This window comes from Clavelina lepadiformis, chromosome 3 (genome assembly GCF_947623445.1).
Source record: "Clavelina lepadiformis chromosome 3, kaClaLepa1.1, whole genome shotgun sequence".
Taxonomy (NCBI): Eukaryota; Metazoa; Chordata; class Ascidiacea; order Aplousobranchia; family Clavelinidae; genus Clavelina; species Clavelina lepadiformis.
The window spans coordinates 17,695,909-17,711,842 of record NC_135242.1 but is presented as its reverse complement, the minus strand read 5'-3'; the positions used below and the strand labels follow the sequence as shown (position 1 = coordinate 17,711,842).

Here is a 15,934-nt window from a genome sequence, read left to right as displayed (position 1 = left end):
AACTTCTCAGTCTTGCACATTTTGTGTTAAGGCTTTGAGAAACACTTTTCGTTTAGCTAAATTTTAGCAGTCGTTTTACTGAGGAGACTATAAACATAGGTGGGCAGTCGGAACTTTGAAAGTACCGTCGGACCAGTACTTGGCAAAAAAATGTAATGACGGTTCCGGTATTCCGTACTATTTTAAAAAAGTAGTTCGGTACTTTGTCGGTACTCGGTACCGGTACTTTTCGTGTAAAAGAAGCTGCTGAAAATGAAATGTTTGCTGCTATTATGCCCTCGGTAAAGATTATTCCGGGTGAAAACATATGTGACGTTAATCGCTTGCAATTTTACTTGCCATTTCTAGATCAACAAAATTAGTATTAGGGATTCATTAACATGTATGTTTGAAAACATATTTGTTAGAATTTTGAAATAATCACGTGAAAACTACCGAATACCGGGACCGACTGAAATTTCTTGAAAAAAGTAATTCAGTACAGAGATTTTTTACTTTTTTTTCAAATTTATGGACGGTACCGGTATCGGTACTGAAAAAGTACCGCGGTACAGTAATTTGGTACTGTGGTACCTTAAATATGCTACAAATCATTGTAAAACGAAGACGGTTAACTAAAATTATTCCTGAAAAGTACCAGCTTTTGACAAAAAAGAATGCTTTAGCTGCAATAAAATCTACTATAAAGTACAGAAACAGTTTACAATTACAACCTCACCTACACACACTGTTTGATTTTGTGAGGTGGCCGTTTACTTCTAAGTTTTGCCGTTCAATCTTTCGTTTAAGCGCATGTTTGTTGGTAGCATGTTTGTTGAACTTATCAAAGAAAAGTCACGTGACTGAAAAGATTTGCAGCGTTCCCACCAACATCACAAGTCTAAAAATAGGAACCGACCTGCAAGCAGATGTTGAAAAACACTCCTTGTTTCATGCGACGGAAATGTTAATCTTGTTTATCGGTAACCACTTGTAAAACTGCCAACAATTAAGTTGCTTACAAAAAGAGGGAATAAAACCTGCTAGTAGAAACACAAACCATTGAAAATTGTCTGTCCCAAACCAAAGTTATTCTAAAACTCATACGCTTTGACTCTGAAAGACAAAAATGTCTTTCTAACAAAACTATGACCGAGCCAATATCCAGATTGAAATTTACCTTGATGCATTTTCATAGGCATAAACATTCCGCAAATCTATTAAACTTGCTTTTGCTAGGACAACTAGGAGTGTCTTTTTCAGCATCTGGCCATGTAAAAACATACATTTGTCATAATTCTGACTCAAAAATAAAATAATATTGACTTTGTTATCATCGCGTTGTAAAAAAAGTTGGATTTGTTTTTTTAGACATGAGCCTAAATAAAAAAATCTCTTCAAAAACAAAGTGTAATTCGGTGAATTAGCATTTTTAGCTTTCTAAAGAAGTTATAAAAATTTTTTTAACATTTTGGCACGATTTAACTGGCAATTTAGTTCAAGAGTCATCTTAACTTTGCTGCAAAATGTTAAGCTTTATTTGTTTGAGTGAAATCTTTGGTTAATAATAATCTGCTCTCAACCGCAATGAAACAATAACACTGGAACTTTATTCCGACGTAAGACTAAAATACATGACAAATTGCAAAGAAATGATCACAAATACAAAATTCGCACATTCCGCATTTCAATTCTTCAAATCTACGATTTATCTTTTCCCAAGATCAAGAATCACGTGGTCTATCTAAATTATTCGGTCTATCCACTGTCAAAACGTTTAGTGCCGTTGGGAGTGCTCGCTAATGGTCTGAATAGAAGACATAGCATAGGTGGTTGACGCCGGCGTACAAATTCCATTTAATAAGAAAAGTCTGAGGTGAACGAAGTTAAATAGAAAACCATTTCCTGTGTTAGTTCAACTTCATTAAGTGTACGGTTAACTTTATAGACGTTACGTCATATTATTTAGCAGTTTGCAAATTTTGGGCAATTTTTTTGAGAAAACAAAATGTTCCCTGCTCTTTTATTTTGTTCACAAATACGCGGTTTCAGCTAAAAGTTATGATTCAAATCCAAAGCACCTGCTTTTCCGTGACCAAGCTTTTGTATTGCCAACGCTTTATATTGTACTTGACATCAAGGTTAATCGTAAAAGCTGCGAGAATTAACAAGAATTTCCGAAAAATAAACTCTTATGGGTAAATTACACGTTATAAAGCGAAAACAATACTCGGTTATGGGATCGTGATACGGGTGAGCAAAATAAGCTGGCACAAAACCGCGAACTGCCCATCAATTTGGTGTCACTCGCTGAGAAGAGTGCAATTTTGCATTTAACCTTCACCTACAAGAACAACGTCATATCATCGTGTCTGGGAGACTATGTGCAGGCAAAGCATGCTGTGCGAATAGCATTCAAACAGTTATTCATGCCTTGAACAGAAAAAACATATTTGACAAGTATGAAATGTAGAAAATAAAAGTATTAAATTATATGAGTAAATAATGATTTTTACACAGACGTCATCGATGTGCATATAGATAACATGGCATCTTTACGTATAACCACGAATGTGTGTATACGCAGATGATAGAAACACAAAACTTGCTAAATCAAATTAAACCAACGTTAGACAACATTGGTAATTCTATACCAACATCCTGCGAGAAATTTAGTGTGTTATGTGTTTGCATAGACTTTGCACCAAAAACGAGAGAAGTTGTAAATGTGTTGATATGTAAATCTGGTTTCCTGTTAGTCACGAATGAGAACAGGAAATGATAAGTTCACTTCACGTGTAGTATAGAAGACACAAAGATCGTCCCCATAATTATAACGACTATATAACCTATATTTGTTAGATTGCCGCTGGTAACTTAATAAACTTGTAGTTTTCAAGGACAGTTTGCAGAATTTGCCCAGATTAACTTTCGGAAAATTTTTCCGACATCAAACAAAGTCGTAGGAGAAATAATTGCTTTATCCACCTGTACCCCTTCACAGACGTGCATTTAAGCGAAGCGCGAATTTCAATAGACCAAACGATAATCCAGAAAGCTTAAATAAAGTTACATTGCGCTCCAAAACAGGGAGAAGAACCGCGCTTAACCCGTGAAATACTACATCGTTTAATTACAAAATCGCCTTTTTCTTGCTGACATCAGATAGAAACACAGGAAAGCACAGACCTTCCTCTCAAACAATTTTTATATCTTTTCTGGGAACCATTTCTTCGTTCAGAACAATAAGCCAACTCAGGCAATTCAAGGGTTTTGTTAGGTGCGGCAATTTGGTAGCTAAAAATGTTTTTCTGCTTCCTACTAACGGTTTGTTTGAAAATAATTATGCTTAAAAAATTACCTCAAAATAAAAAAGCTTGGTAAAAATTTCTGGCTTTAACGATCTGAAGGAATATGATGACTTAATTCATAAAAACTTCCAACAACTTATCAAATCTTCTCAAGTTTCAAAAATTATTGATTGTATATTTAACAAGATATAGTCCGGGACAATCACTCGTTAAACGCGACCAAAAATAAACGATTGTTGGTTCTTAGTTGTCGCTCCTTATTATTTCACACGGACCTGACAACCTTTTATTTCCTAAAATCGGACCTTTGCTTGTTTAGGGACCACTCCAAGACATATTCACAGAAGGAAAATATGCGATACAGGACCGATTATAACCACGGCCGAAACACAAACTGTAAACTGCGCTTTTATTGATTATTCCCTTTTTGAGAAGATCAAGGGCGGGCATTTTCGACCTAAAATCGCTTATGGCTTATTAACCCAACAACACGTCATAGGATAGACTGTTGATGGTAATAGCCAATTGTTAAAATCTAATCTTGTATGACGCTGGACTGTGAATAAAGCAAACCGCGCCGATTAAAGTTGGCTTAGTAAAAACACGAGGCCCGCAAAGCTTTTGATCGTTTTTACCTTAAAGGTGAAAATACGTTTATATAAAAGCGAAATCAGGTTTTTCATGTCGCATTGGAAAAGATGAAAGTCCTAGTCTCTGATTTAGACCGAAATATTCCTATTTCAAAAAAGACGCTTTTGATCGCCTTTCATTTTAGGCAATTGGCCTATTAAATCCGACATTGTGATCTTACATCACACCAATTGAATGGCTTAACGCAATTCGGTTTTTGTTCAGTTGAAATATTGGAATTATTTCAGATTTGTTATGAATATGAACAAATACGCAATACCTACAAAGCTATCGACAGAAATAGATTATATTGTTGCTCAGTTGATTGAAACCAATTTTCGAAAATTCGTTGAGGCAGTAAGTATACACCATACAGCTTTTTGTTGATGTTAAAAAATAACCGTATAGTAACTGAGGTATGTGCTGTACATGAAAGTCCTAACGCCGAACTGCTACTCGCGACCTGAGGGCAGCAACGTGTGATTCTTGTCGTTATCTTTGGATTTTGTTTAATTTAACGGTAGTGTAATCTCAAAGTATGACACAAATATATAAAATAATAAAAAACTTTCCAATCAAACCAGCAGGAAACCGCGGGTGGAGTCCTTTTTTGTGACGTTACCCCCAGTACATGTTGCTAAAACAATGTTAATGTAGGTTTTCTGTGTCGTCAATGTTTTGAAGTTAGATCAAATGTGTTTGTTTAAGACATTCGACTCGTTTTCGTTTCTTGCAGCATTGTTGATTTAGGTGGCATGAATTGTTGTATTGGTTTAATGGAACGCGATAACAAAGACGCCAAATCAAAGAATTAAAAGAATTTTCAATTTCGCAACTGGACTCCTGAAACCCAAAACGAACAATGTAGACGTTGTACTGCTGTTACGAAAGCCAGGTGTCAAAGAAAATAAGTTGAAATGCAAGGTTGCAACCCTGAAACTTCAATTTATCAAGCGGAGCTATGGCAACTTATCCTAAATGCTACTTATTTGCCCCAAAATTTGGAAATGGTGGTGCAACAAACTATCACGATTAGCGCAAACATCAAACATCACTTACAAGTAGTATCAGCTTACCGATAATTGTTCCTCTAACTAGGGGCGTCGAAACATGATGCTAAAATCAATCGAAACGATTTGGCATGAACCCAGTCCCAAAGACAGTGTTTAACATCATAGCATCATCTAGTGGTGAACAATTGGTCATTTCGGATGTAATGTTTGATTGTAATGTTGAGTGTACATAACATGACTGACTCTTCTAAACCTGTATTAGGTTCTTGAGAAAACATTTTTTGGTAAAGACAAGCACGTCGCAAATTGGAGTTGACAGTTGACGACATTTTGATAAATTTTCTCACACTCGTTTACCACACGCGTCGTCTGTTGATGGCATAAGCTAAATTAAGTACTTCCAGACCAGTTGATATCCGTATACAGGCAAGTAAATAAATCAATAAAAATAATATGAAATAAAATGGGAAAAATTTCGTTTTGCTACCAGGACAGATCGAAATCGGCACACGACCACATTGTTCGACCGTCTGAAATCTCCTATTTCGGTTAATTTTTTACACCTATACTTTTTACAAAAGGTGTTTGTGTATAGAGCAAACTTTACAGTGTTATGAAAAAATCAACACCAATTGAAGCAACACACTTCGTTTATTTAGAACAACATTTTCCTCTCGGCTTATGTTTTGGAAGGCGGAGATGGTTGAAATTTAGCCGCCTATAAGCGGTTTACATTCGCATTCAAAACTCGGCAATGGGTGTTTTGAAATGGGGCCGCACGAGCCGAAATGTCGCCGAGATCAATGGCTTTAGATGGAGTGCGTTGAAAAGGTGGCCCAGGTAAGCTTTTCGGATAAACTCTGGTTTTTATTCCAAAGGATTTGTTGTAAATTACAATGCGATGAAGGCGTGCCGCCGACGCACTGAAAACATGCCAGACCGTAGTGGAACAAGACTGACGTAATGTTACAGGTAATGACAAGCGTCGCAATATACAAGGGTCCTGTGAAACCCAAGCTAGCATCGACATTTTGTATTTAAGCGTTCTTTGTTGTCTCTGCAGCGCGAAGATTACAGCGTTGTGTCTTTCAAAGCGGCCTTTAAGGTAACATTTAGGATATCATATTACCACGTCATTAAGGACCGGCATTCTGGAATGCCTAACCAAAGGACGTTTTCCCACTGTCAATCTCTCAGTACTGCATGAGCATTAGCATAGCTATGCTACTATCAGTCGCCATGGCGGAGGCCGATTTAAGCATATCCCATTAGTGTAAATACTATGTATCCGGGTTGTTTCCACTAGGGACGGCTCACAACGTCTCAAAAGTGTAACCCATACGCGGCGTGTGCCAACCCTAACCTCTAACGCGTTTTGGATAAACACAAGTGGGAATTGAACTGTAAACGTTACTGTTACAAACAAAATTAGTTATAAAGCTTACCAAAGCATACAATATAATGCAGCAAACTGAGTCACATAAAAACTAGTAGCTAAGAAATAGCACAATGCATTATGAAGCATAGCACAGCAAACGTTAGAAACTTATACTAAAAATACATGTTGTTGTTTATATATCGCTCATAATAACTTACCATCAGCATGCTCGAACTTCACAACATCCACAACCCCATCTTGAGAATGCACACACTTCAAAGTGCACAATAACGTCACTAGGAGACTGAAGACAAATAGATTGCAGGCAGGCAATGATAATCCTTTTTGAGCTGGCACTTGAAGATTAAAAATAAGCGCATTTGAACGGCAAGCAGCACCAAGATTGCAATTTCGTTTCCTTATCTTTGACAAATTAGTGTCATCTAATTTAGAATGTCTGCAACGCGCCTTGCTAGTACAAATTTCGCAGGACAAACACGTGCAGATATGTGTCCTTATGCGTGGTTTTGACTTTTGGCTAGCCCACATGCTGTGTGGATGAAATATGCTTCCAGCACGGCTTCTTGCCACCATTAATTCCATCCAGTGTTCGTCTAACTTAGGTTCTACTTTTTATCCAGAATGCTTTGACAGGTCTTTGCCAACTTCACGGAAATATTCAGCAGCGCAACACTAAAATATCCAGTTCGTACTACTTCACTTTTACAACCATTTCGGTAGATTTCTTCTGCAAAAATATTAGGTGAACAAAAGAATCGCCCGCTCAAATCAACACCAGTGATTATTACGTCATAAGACCTCGCATGTAAGCTTTCACGTGAGCGTGTATTTTTTTACTTGACTCAAAACATTAACTGAAGACTTCGGTTTTGTTTTTATAAAAACGCCGTTGAAAATATGCTTCAACTATTTTCGTATAATTAACGATATGCAGCAACAACAATCTGAAAAGCCCCGATTTCAATCACTATGTATTCGTACTGCTCGTATTTGTTTTCAAGTCTGAATTAATTTCAAGGTACACCTAAAAGAGAAGGGCAATGACCTATCCTGACGCACGAGATAATAGGGCTATAAGAGCGTGGTGTTATACGCCTACCGATCTAAACCTAACTTGCACTCATTCCCATTTTGGCTAAACAATTCCAAAGCCTTAAATAAATGATTTTTATCACGTACGTCTAATACCGCGCCAATAAATACCTCAATGTTTGCTAAGCGATTATCCTGGTCCAGTGGTGGTTTATTCATTAACCAGAGTCAAGAATTGAAAAACTTCTACTTAAAATTGGACTCTCAGTAATTACACCTTTTTGCATTACAAATGTTCATCGATTACAAATTATGCTTTTGTACTTAGCGAAGTGAAAAGTTTCGCCATATCTCTAGGGTATAATCTTTGACTGTTAGCCAAAAGCCAGCCAATTCCACAAGTAAAAATGACCTTACACTAGCATTTCTCATTAACTACTTTTTAACCAAATCTATTTGGAAAAAGTAACTAGCGTTTGATTCTTCTTTACCCTGGTGACGTTCCAATTCCATACGAATATCATTTCAGCGTCTGAACTGTCTGTTCTACTGTGGGAACAACAAACGTGTTGGCTGACGAGGGGCGACTGGATTGACAAGACATTTTCCTGTCATTACTGCAAATCACAGTTATGTTTTCGATCACCGAAGTGACACGACAGGCAAGATAAGCATTTCATGTGGTAATTAAAAAACGTGGCTTCAAAGTTTTGACCAACATTTTCCACTTACGGCAGTCTCAGCATGAATCACGTAGTATACACTGTAGGTTGACCGGTGCACCCATTTTATATATAGGCTACTATCCATCGACTATATCGACAGTGAGCATTAAAAATTTGACGCATCAAAATAAACAGACGCGTGCTTGATAACAAAATGAATCTGTCAAAGTGAATTCAGTTCGAGAAAACCTTTCACGCCAATTCCTGTATGACAAGACTAATGGGAAATAAGTCGAAAGGGCTCCATAAAAACGCGCATTTTTTCGTTGTTTTTTAATTCTTCTGAAACAATAAAAGGCCTCATAACTCCGTAATCATTTTTAATACCTTCGAGTTATCGTCTGTCTGCCACCCACGGTTCGGTTATTAAGGGGACGCAACCCAACCGCGCTTCATCACTTGGTCAGTTGGAACTATTCTTATTATCAACGTGATGGGCAGCTGTCATACGCTTCCATTACTGAGCTCGTTCGGTTGCTTCTTCGGTGATAGCTTATATACCGCATGAACATTGTTAAAAACGGTATATTGAAAATTAAAGAGAAATTGCAAGATAGCTCTTAAATGCTAAATAGTTTTAACGTTAATAGACTCAATGAAATTGCGTTAAAAATCCCTATGACGCGTGTCAATTAAAAAAGCGAATTTTTTGTTTCTGTTAGCGTGAAAATTGTTGTTTATAATTGATTTATCAGTAAAGCAACACACTCCCCCTGCAATATTCAAGACTACATATATTTTAAATTAAATATTAAGACGTCACTGGTGACGTCTTAATGGGTTTTCCTTTTCGTAAAACCGTGATTGATTCACACCGGAATGTTTTGGATTTATGTTTCCATCAACTAGTAAAATGAGAAGTGTTAATTAAGACAATTCTAAAACCTTGTATTATACAAAGTCGCATCTCAAATATTTATCTCTCAGAATGATACCGACAGGCTATAGCAAAAATGTGTGAAAACTTGAGCCTGGAACAGTGTAAAAGTTGTTTCGTTGTAGCGATAGGCGATCTATTATAGTACTGTTCATAACTTGGTGATATAAAACTAACTGAGTTGATGTTAAACAGTTTAAAGATAAAATCAGTATAAGTAATCAATTACATACATCGTTAAGCTTTTTGCTTTGTCTAAACAGAAGTGCAAAAAGATTGTGTAGCGTGCTTGCCTTGATATCGCGCCCATCTTGAGTCAATATTAGTTGAGGCTGGATATATCGTTTGATGCTATTTTGTTCGAAATCGTATTAAAGTATTCCAAGCGTCGGATATTTGCACTTCTATACCGTATAAGTGATTTATACCTCCTAGCGCCACGTGCGGCCTTTTCAGAAGTGTGAAGCGAAAATTCTTCAGTCAAACTAGTTTAAAGAGTGGCATTACTTTAAAATCAAAATTTGTTCTTTGGTATTATTGGTACGAAAATCGATTTATTTTTGGGCACATTGAAAAAATTATTTACCAATGCTTATACATATAAGGTTATTACTGTACGTCGAAGAGCTTAAACTGCATATGCTTACAAGAAACAGAGAATACACGCTACTACTGTATAATAAAGCAATATCCAGCCTACTTCAGCTTTGATAGTGCAGCTGAAGATCACCTTGCATATTTTAACATCTCATCATAGACAACGTTGCACACAAACAAGTCAAAAATAGCAACAGCAAATATTGTTGTTCCGCAGTGATCGCAAAATAAAGGAAGTGAGTTATTTGTCGCTCGTCTGGCTAAAGTTATATAGATGCCAGGAAGGTAAAAAGTCTGCGTTAAGTCGCTTTTGAACAAACCTCAAAATCACCTGAATCCACGTATATAGCTTATAGCTATATTTTAATTTTGGTAATTAAGATTAAGTAGCTAGACAGCTCGTCCCTTTTTAACGGTATATTTGACGACGTGGTAGAGAGAAGCTAAATAATGTATAATAACATGACACTAAGCAACAACCGATGATTTTCTTGTAGATTATGTATACGATTATCGTATGCATTATCATGGTCAGAAACTTTTATCTAAACCAGATTCATAAACAGGGTCCCTGGCTCTCTAGACGGTGATTGTTAATGCTTGCATTTTAGTTTTGACGCTTAGCTTCAATTCGCAATTGCCTCATGCAAATAGAACAAGCAGACGCAAAGCATTTACTTAGTTATTGCAGCTCACTCTTATCAATCGCGGCTATTTGGAAAAAGTCTACTACCTAACTACCATATTCCATGGAAGCACTTTCAATTTTATTCTATTTTTTGAAATTTTATTCAAAATTTAAGACTTAAAAATTTATCAATTGACCGACTTTATGAAGTTATGCAATGATATGATAACATCATGTTTGAATCTGAAGTTAAAATGATAACCGACTTACTTAAATATCTTTCATTATAACATAAAAAGACAGATTTAAATCATAATCGACTCAATAAATTTTGCTGATTAACCAATTAACTATGGGAACCTAATAGTAATATACTAAGCAACGCAAAACACGTTTTTGACTGCCCCTATAGTAGGTTAAATGGAATGCGGAAACAAAGAATTTAATTAAGTTAAATATTAGTTTAATAAAATATCTCATTCCATGTCTTGCTTTTACTTCTTTTTTATTTAACTATCAGATTAAAACCGACTATTTGAATTTTGTGGGGAATGGCTGAATGAAGATATAGGCTATCTCGGAAAAAAGTTTCAAGACAACTTGGCAACACAGGCAAGTAATAGTAGCCTACTACACAAATACAACTTGGTTGAATAAAACAATTTAGACTACACCACGGTTGTTAACAAGCGTAAGTCTAAACAAACACTAGTTGCTATAACTTAAGAGAGTTTTGTTATGCAATAGCAATTATAAGATTTCAGGTTTTATGTAAAAACTTGTTCGATGAACCCCTAATTTTGGGGTTCTACTAAAAGTGGGGATGAGTACTTTCATAGATTTCCAGAGGAGGATAGGTTTCATCAGATCTGGAGCTGAGTCTACAACCCTTTACTCTGATTACCTCACTCTGGTAATTTACAGTTGCTGAGCAAACTCTGGCTGCGAAGTGTTTTTCTTTTTTTTGCAAAAAGTTAGTCATGTATTCCGGAAATATTCTTATAGGCCCATGGTGTGTGTTGTATAAATTTATTATACTTTTTAATTCTCCAAACCAAAATTGATGAAGGTACTCCAAAGACTACTACTGCCCAACACCAAACTGCATAACGCAATCGCAGAGCAATTAGGAAACAATTCAGTCGATACTACATGCAATTGGTAAGGCTATATGATACACTAACATTGGGCGAAACAAGTGAGCTACAGTAATGAACAGTATTTTATTTTGTTTGTATTCATTCATTTCATTTGTCACCTTAAATTTGGGGGACAAAAAATTGTGTTGACACAGGTGGACGGTTGGTGGAAAAATTATCAGCAATAACGACGATATTTACCACAAATAGATCAGGCAAATGTGGCATGGCCTAAAAGGCAAAAACAGGCATTATGACAGCATAATGTGTAAGAATAATTTTTTTAGTGTCCGCACGGCCACCGAATCTAAATTACAAGACACATTATAGACATATAGTTAAGCTGATAGTTTGGCAAGACATTAGCGTTGTGTTTTGTGTCACTAAAATAAACTCCATTTGAAACAGTATGGCCTGTAGTCACTAATCCCCATAATAATTAAAACAATGGTTAGTTCGTTTTGCGTAGTTTTAAATGACTATTTTTTAGTTTGACCATGTGCGTAATATCCAAATTATCTGGATTTTACAGCAATGCCTGAATTAATACTGTAGTAATATCCATTTTATGACATAAACAGCGAATTTCAATGTAAAGTGTATAATGTATTACATAGCCACAGAATATAGGTAGATACTGTATACACACCACTAAAACAAAAACAAAGAAACATACTCTTGCAATATACCTGCAAACGACATGAATGAAAATTGGAAACAATAAATACAATGTAGATTGTTATAAATATTTCAAATATGTGTAGTTGACACAATTAAATAATCGGTGTTGAAACATGTTTTATTTTCCAAATTTTAGTTATGACTAAAAACTAAAATAATAATTAGTAAATTACCAAACTGAAAACATGAAAAGAAAGTGTTTTTATCCATGGAAAACATAAATATAAGCAAGCATGCACATAAATAGTTAAATAAATTATCATTTTATTTTACAAGGTAAAACTTACTTACAATGCTTAAACAGACATTAGGTTCTAATAACTTCAAAGAAAAGTTCTAATGGTCTAACAACTTCTAACAAAAAAGGCTAAATACTAGCAACTCTACACAACAGACGGCATTAACTGGTTAAGGCATATTTGAGCTTTGGAAACCTTATTTTCATCAGAAACAACTGCAGCCGCAGCACCTTTATCATGAATTGCAATAAGAAGACGATCTTTATGGTTTGCACCAAGTCTTTTACCAATAACAATATTGCAATTGTCATTAGTTATGACACGGACATAAATATATTTGTTTTTGTCATTGTCAAAGATGCCTTTTGGGGCTAAGTCTTCAGGGGTTCCAGCTCTCACGGCTGCAATTACATCATTTAGGTTCGAGATACCAAAGCCAGATGGATGGTGTCCATACTTTTGTTGTCCTCCACCACCCCAAACAGCTAACTTCAAGAAATCATTTGAGCAGCTTGTATCGGCACAATAACCATCCCAAGCCAAAGCCATATTAAACGTTTAGTTAGTATCAAGCTTAACTTAAGCTGCAAATTGGTGCTGTGCTTATACCAAAATCAGAAATAAATAAAAGTAAAATAAATGATGTATCACACAACACATGCACACATACAGTGTACAGCTTATACACAAAACAATTAACATATTTCAAATAAAAATTACTATTAATTGTATAGTTTTAACAGTTTCAAGATAGAATTCAATACACTGTACATTATATGTAGATATTGTGAGTTATGCCAAAAGAATCATAATATGAATTACTTACACATACTCTTCAAATGTGCAGCAGGTGGCCGCTATGTTACACCCTATGACCACACCTTATGAAATTTCAATTTAAATAACCTTTGTTTAAAGACATTGAGCTTTAAGGGTAATCTTTCATTATGCAGGTACACATATATTTCGTGCTTTCAGTATTTAAACAAAGTAAGCCACCTAACACATGTGTCATAAAAGGGAAGGTTATGTACTTGTACACTGCTTTATGTTTTACCAACAAGGGTGAGATAGAATGGAAAGAAATGTTTCTTGACTGAGACTAGATGTAAACAAGCTTAAATTTACATTGGAACAATATTTTTAATATTATTCTAAGTTAAACACAAATAAAATTGCAATGGAATATGCATAACATACATCATTTCACAATAATATCTACAAATTTGATGGTGGCTGAATCGTGATAACCCAGTATAATCAGTACTAAAAAAGCAAGATATAAGACAACACTCTGGGGTTAACTTTATTTTTAATTTCTTAACACAGCTTTCACAGGCATAGGCTTGCTTCATCAAGTTTACTAAAAGATGGCACAAAACCAATGTTTTTCAACCAGTGCATTTTGCCAAATCATAGTACACTTCATGAAGCAAGCTTTTACTTGCGAAAGCTCAGGTTGAGCAATTAAACAAAAAGTTAACCCCAGAGTGTCGTCTTAATTTACTGTTTTATTACATTCATAAAAATAACCAGAAATCACATGTTTGTTGTGTTATTCATAAAACTAATTACCATAACATTTTCAAGTCATACCTAAATATTATGCTGGTCTGTTATGAAATAATATCCTAGTTAATGACCATCAGCAAAATTGAATTAAGCAATGTAGCTAAATATTGTATGATACTTAGGCTATTATTCAATTTTATGCATTGTAGTTTCATCGCAAAGGAATAAATTACACACATGTACTTTTTAACTAATTACAAAACCATTTTTTAGTTCAACTTTAAAATACATTACTTGTATCCTATTAAAATACATTTGATTACTTGATTATCTTTAAAAACATTTTATTGATTTCCAAAATTTCCTTTGCTTTTTTAATCATCCTACAAAGTATTAGGCTACACATGACAGTCCAGTATACAGAAATTATGCGTCATAGAAAATTCAGGCACAGCCAGTTCATCTACTGTAACTGCCAAAGGTTAAACAAAATTAAGATTGGCCAATTTAATCAGGTTTGAATAAACTTTGAAATGATTGAAACGTTGTGTCAAAAAATTCTAGGCTGTCACATTTCACCGGAAAAAATCATGCGTTCAAAGCTATTTTTCACAGCTCCTTGTTAGCCTAACTTAAATATTATATAGTAACATAGCCTAGTAACCTACATCTACCTACTAATTTAACTCCAATAAAACGTTAAATAGCTAAAATCGGGTCTAGGCCTAGTGTACAATCACAGGATGCCTTTGTATCCTAAACACCAGCTAATCAAATTGTGTCGTCATGTGGTGGTGCGCTTGTATACTAACTAAACCACTAAAACGGGGGTGTCCAACCCGAGGCCCGCGTGCCACATTTGGCCCGCCTGAAAATTCTGAGTGGGCCGCGCGTTATTTGTCGAAACGACTTATATTCTCAACTGAATCGCCTACGTAATTTATGGTGAACTTACATTCCGAGGAATTTCTGACCGCCATATGAAAAACTCGCTTCGCATTGCTACATCGTCCATCTTAACGAATATTGCCAAACTTGTTAGAGAAAAACAGTGCCAAACTTCACATTAAAATGTCGACGTGTAGTAAAAACTTTGTTGAATTTACTATAACTTGGTATGTTTATTGTTCTTATAATTGTAAAAGAGGATAATACGTATTTCTAAGATTAGAATTTTGGTATGAGGGTTTTAAGTAGAAATTAGCAGTAAACTATGGGAATATGGTGTGTGGTGGATTAGTTTTAGACTGGCCTAAGCCAAGTCTAACTGTTGACTCCGAGCTAGTTATCTTGACTCCGTTGCTTTTTTACTGTCTTATTTATTGCTTCTTAAATCAACACCAACTTCATAAAGTTTAGTTGTTATATTGTCCGAATAAGTTGTATCGAATTAGCAATATTTACACCATGATCCCACTTTCATAGTAATTCAGTAATAACTTCAATTTAGCAGAACAAGGGAAATAACTCAGAGAAGAGAGAATTTCCAAGAGAGCGATTTTAAACAAAACATTTCTTTTTATACTAAAGTATTGACCAATCAGCTTTTAGCCAATCAGCCCATAATCACGTGTCAGTTCCAATTTAAGCCTTTTTCTCACAAAGCATTCAAACCGCTTTACACCAGTACAAAAAAACCACTTGACACACTTACTATATCACATATTGGTTTGAAACTACGCTTGTGATTAAAGATACTAGAACAATACCTGCTACCATAAACCACGTGTCGCATATTACACCACGAAAACAAGGTACTTGAAACACTTCAAACTTTACGCCGTAAAACAACGCTACTTGAAATACTGCAACTACCGTCAGCACGCTACAAGCTTTGCACATTATTATCTGCCTGGAGAAAAATCAAACTTTATGCAATGCCAATATATATAATTATTGCAATTATGAAATTGTCCGAACGCCACAATTAACTCCCCCAACCCAAAAAGCTTCGAGGTAGGAATATTGGCGTTGGCAGCTTGCAAGATGGTTGTTGTCAGCTTGCAATGTGAATGCAGAATTTGTTTTCTCTCCAGTCATATTTGTGCAGTCATCACAGGTCACACGAATTGATACATGCAATAGAAAAAATAGCAGTAAACATTCTTTACTAATGCTATGTTATATAGAAGGGTTTTTAAATATTTTGAGATGTTTTTGTTATATACTTTT

General features: G+C 35.4%; 1 protein-coding gene across 1 annotated transcript in view; it reads right to left on the bottom strand.

The window, feature by feature from the left end:
* Positions 1-7,053, bottom strand: part of LOC143449090 (laminin subunit alpha-1-like) — a 43,371-nt gene extending 36,318 nt beyond the window's left edge. The window contains exon 1 of the mRNA XM_076949160.1: positions 6,530-7,053. Coding sequence (XP_076805275.1) covers positions 6,530-6,914 — 385 coding nt within the window. The 5' untranslated portion in view covers positions 6,915-7,053. The remainder of the gene's footprint in view (positions 1-6,529) is intronic.
* Between the last annotated feature and the right edge of the window lie 8,881 nt (positions 7,054-15,934).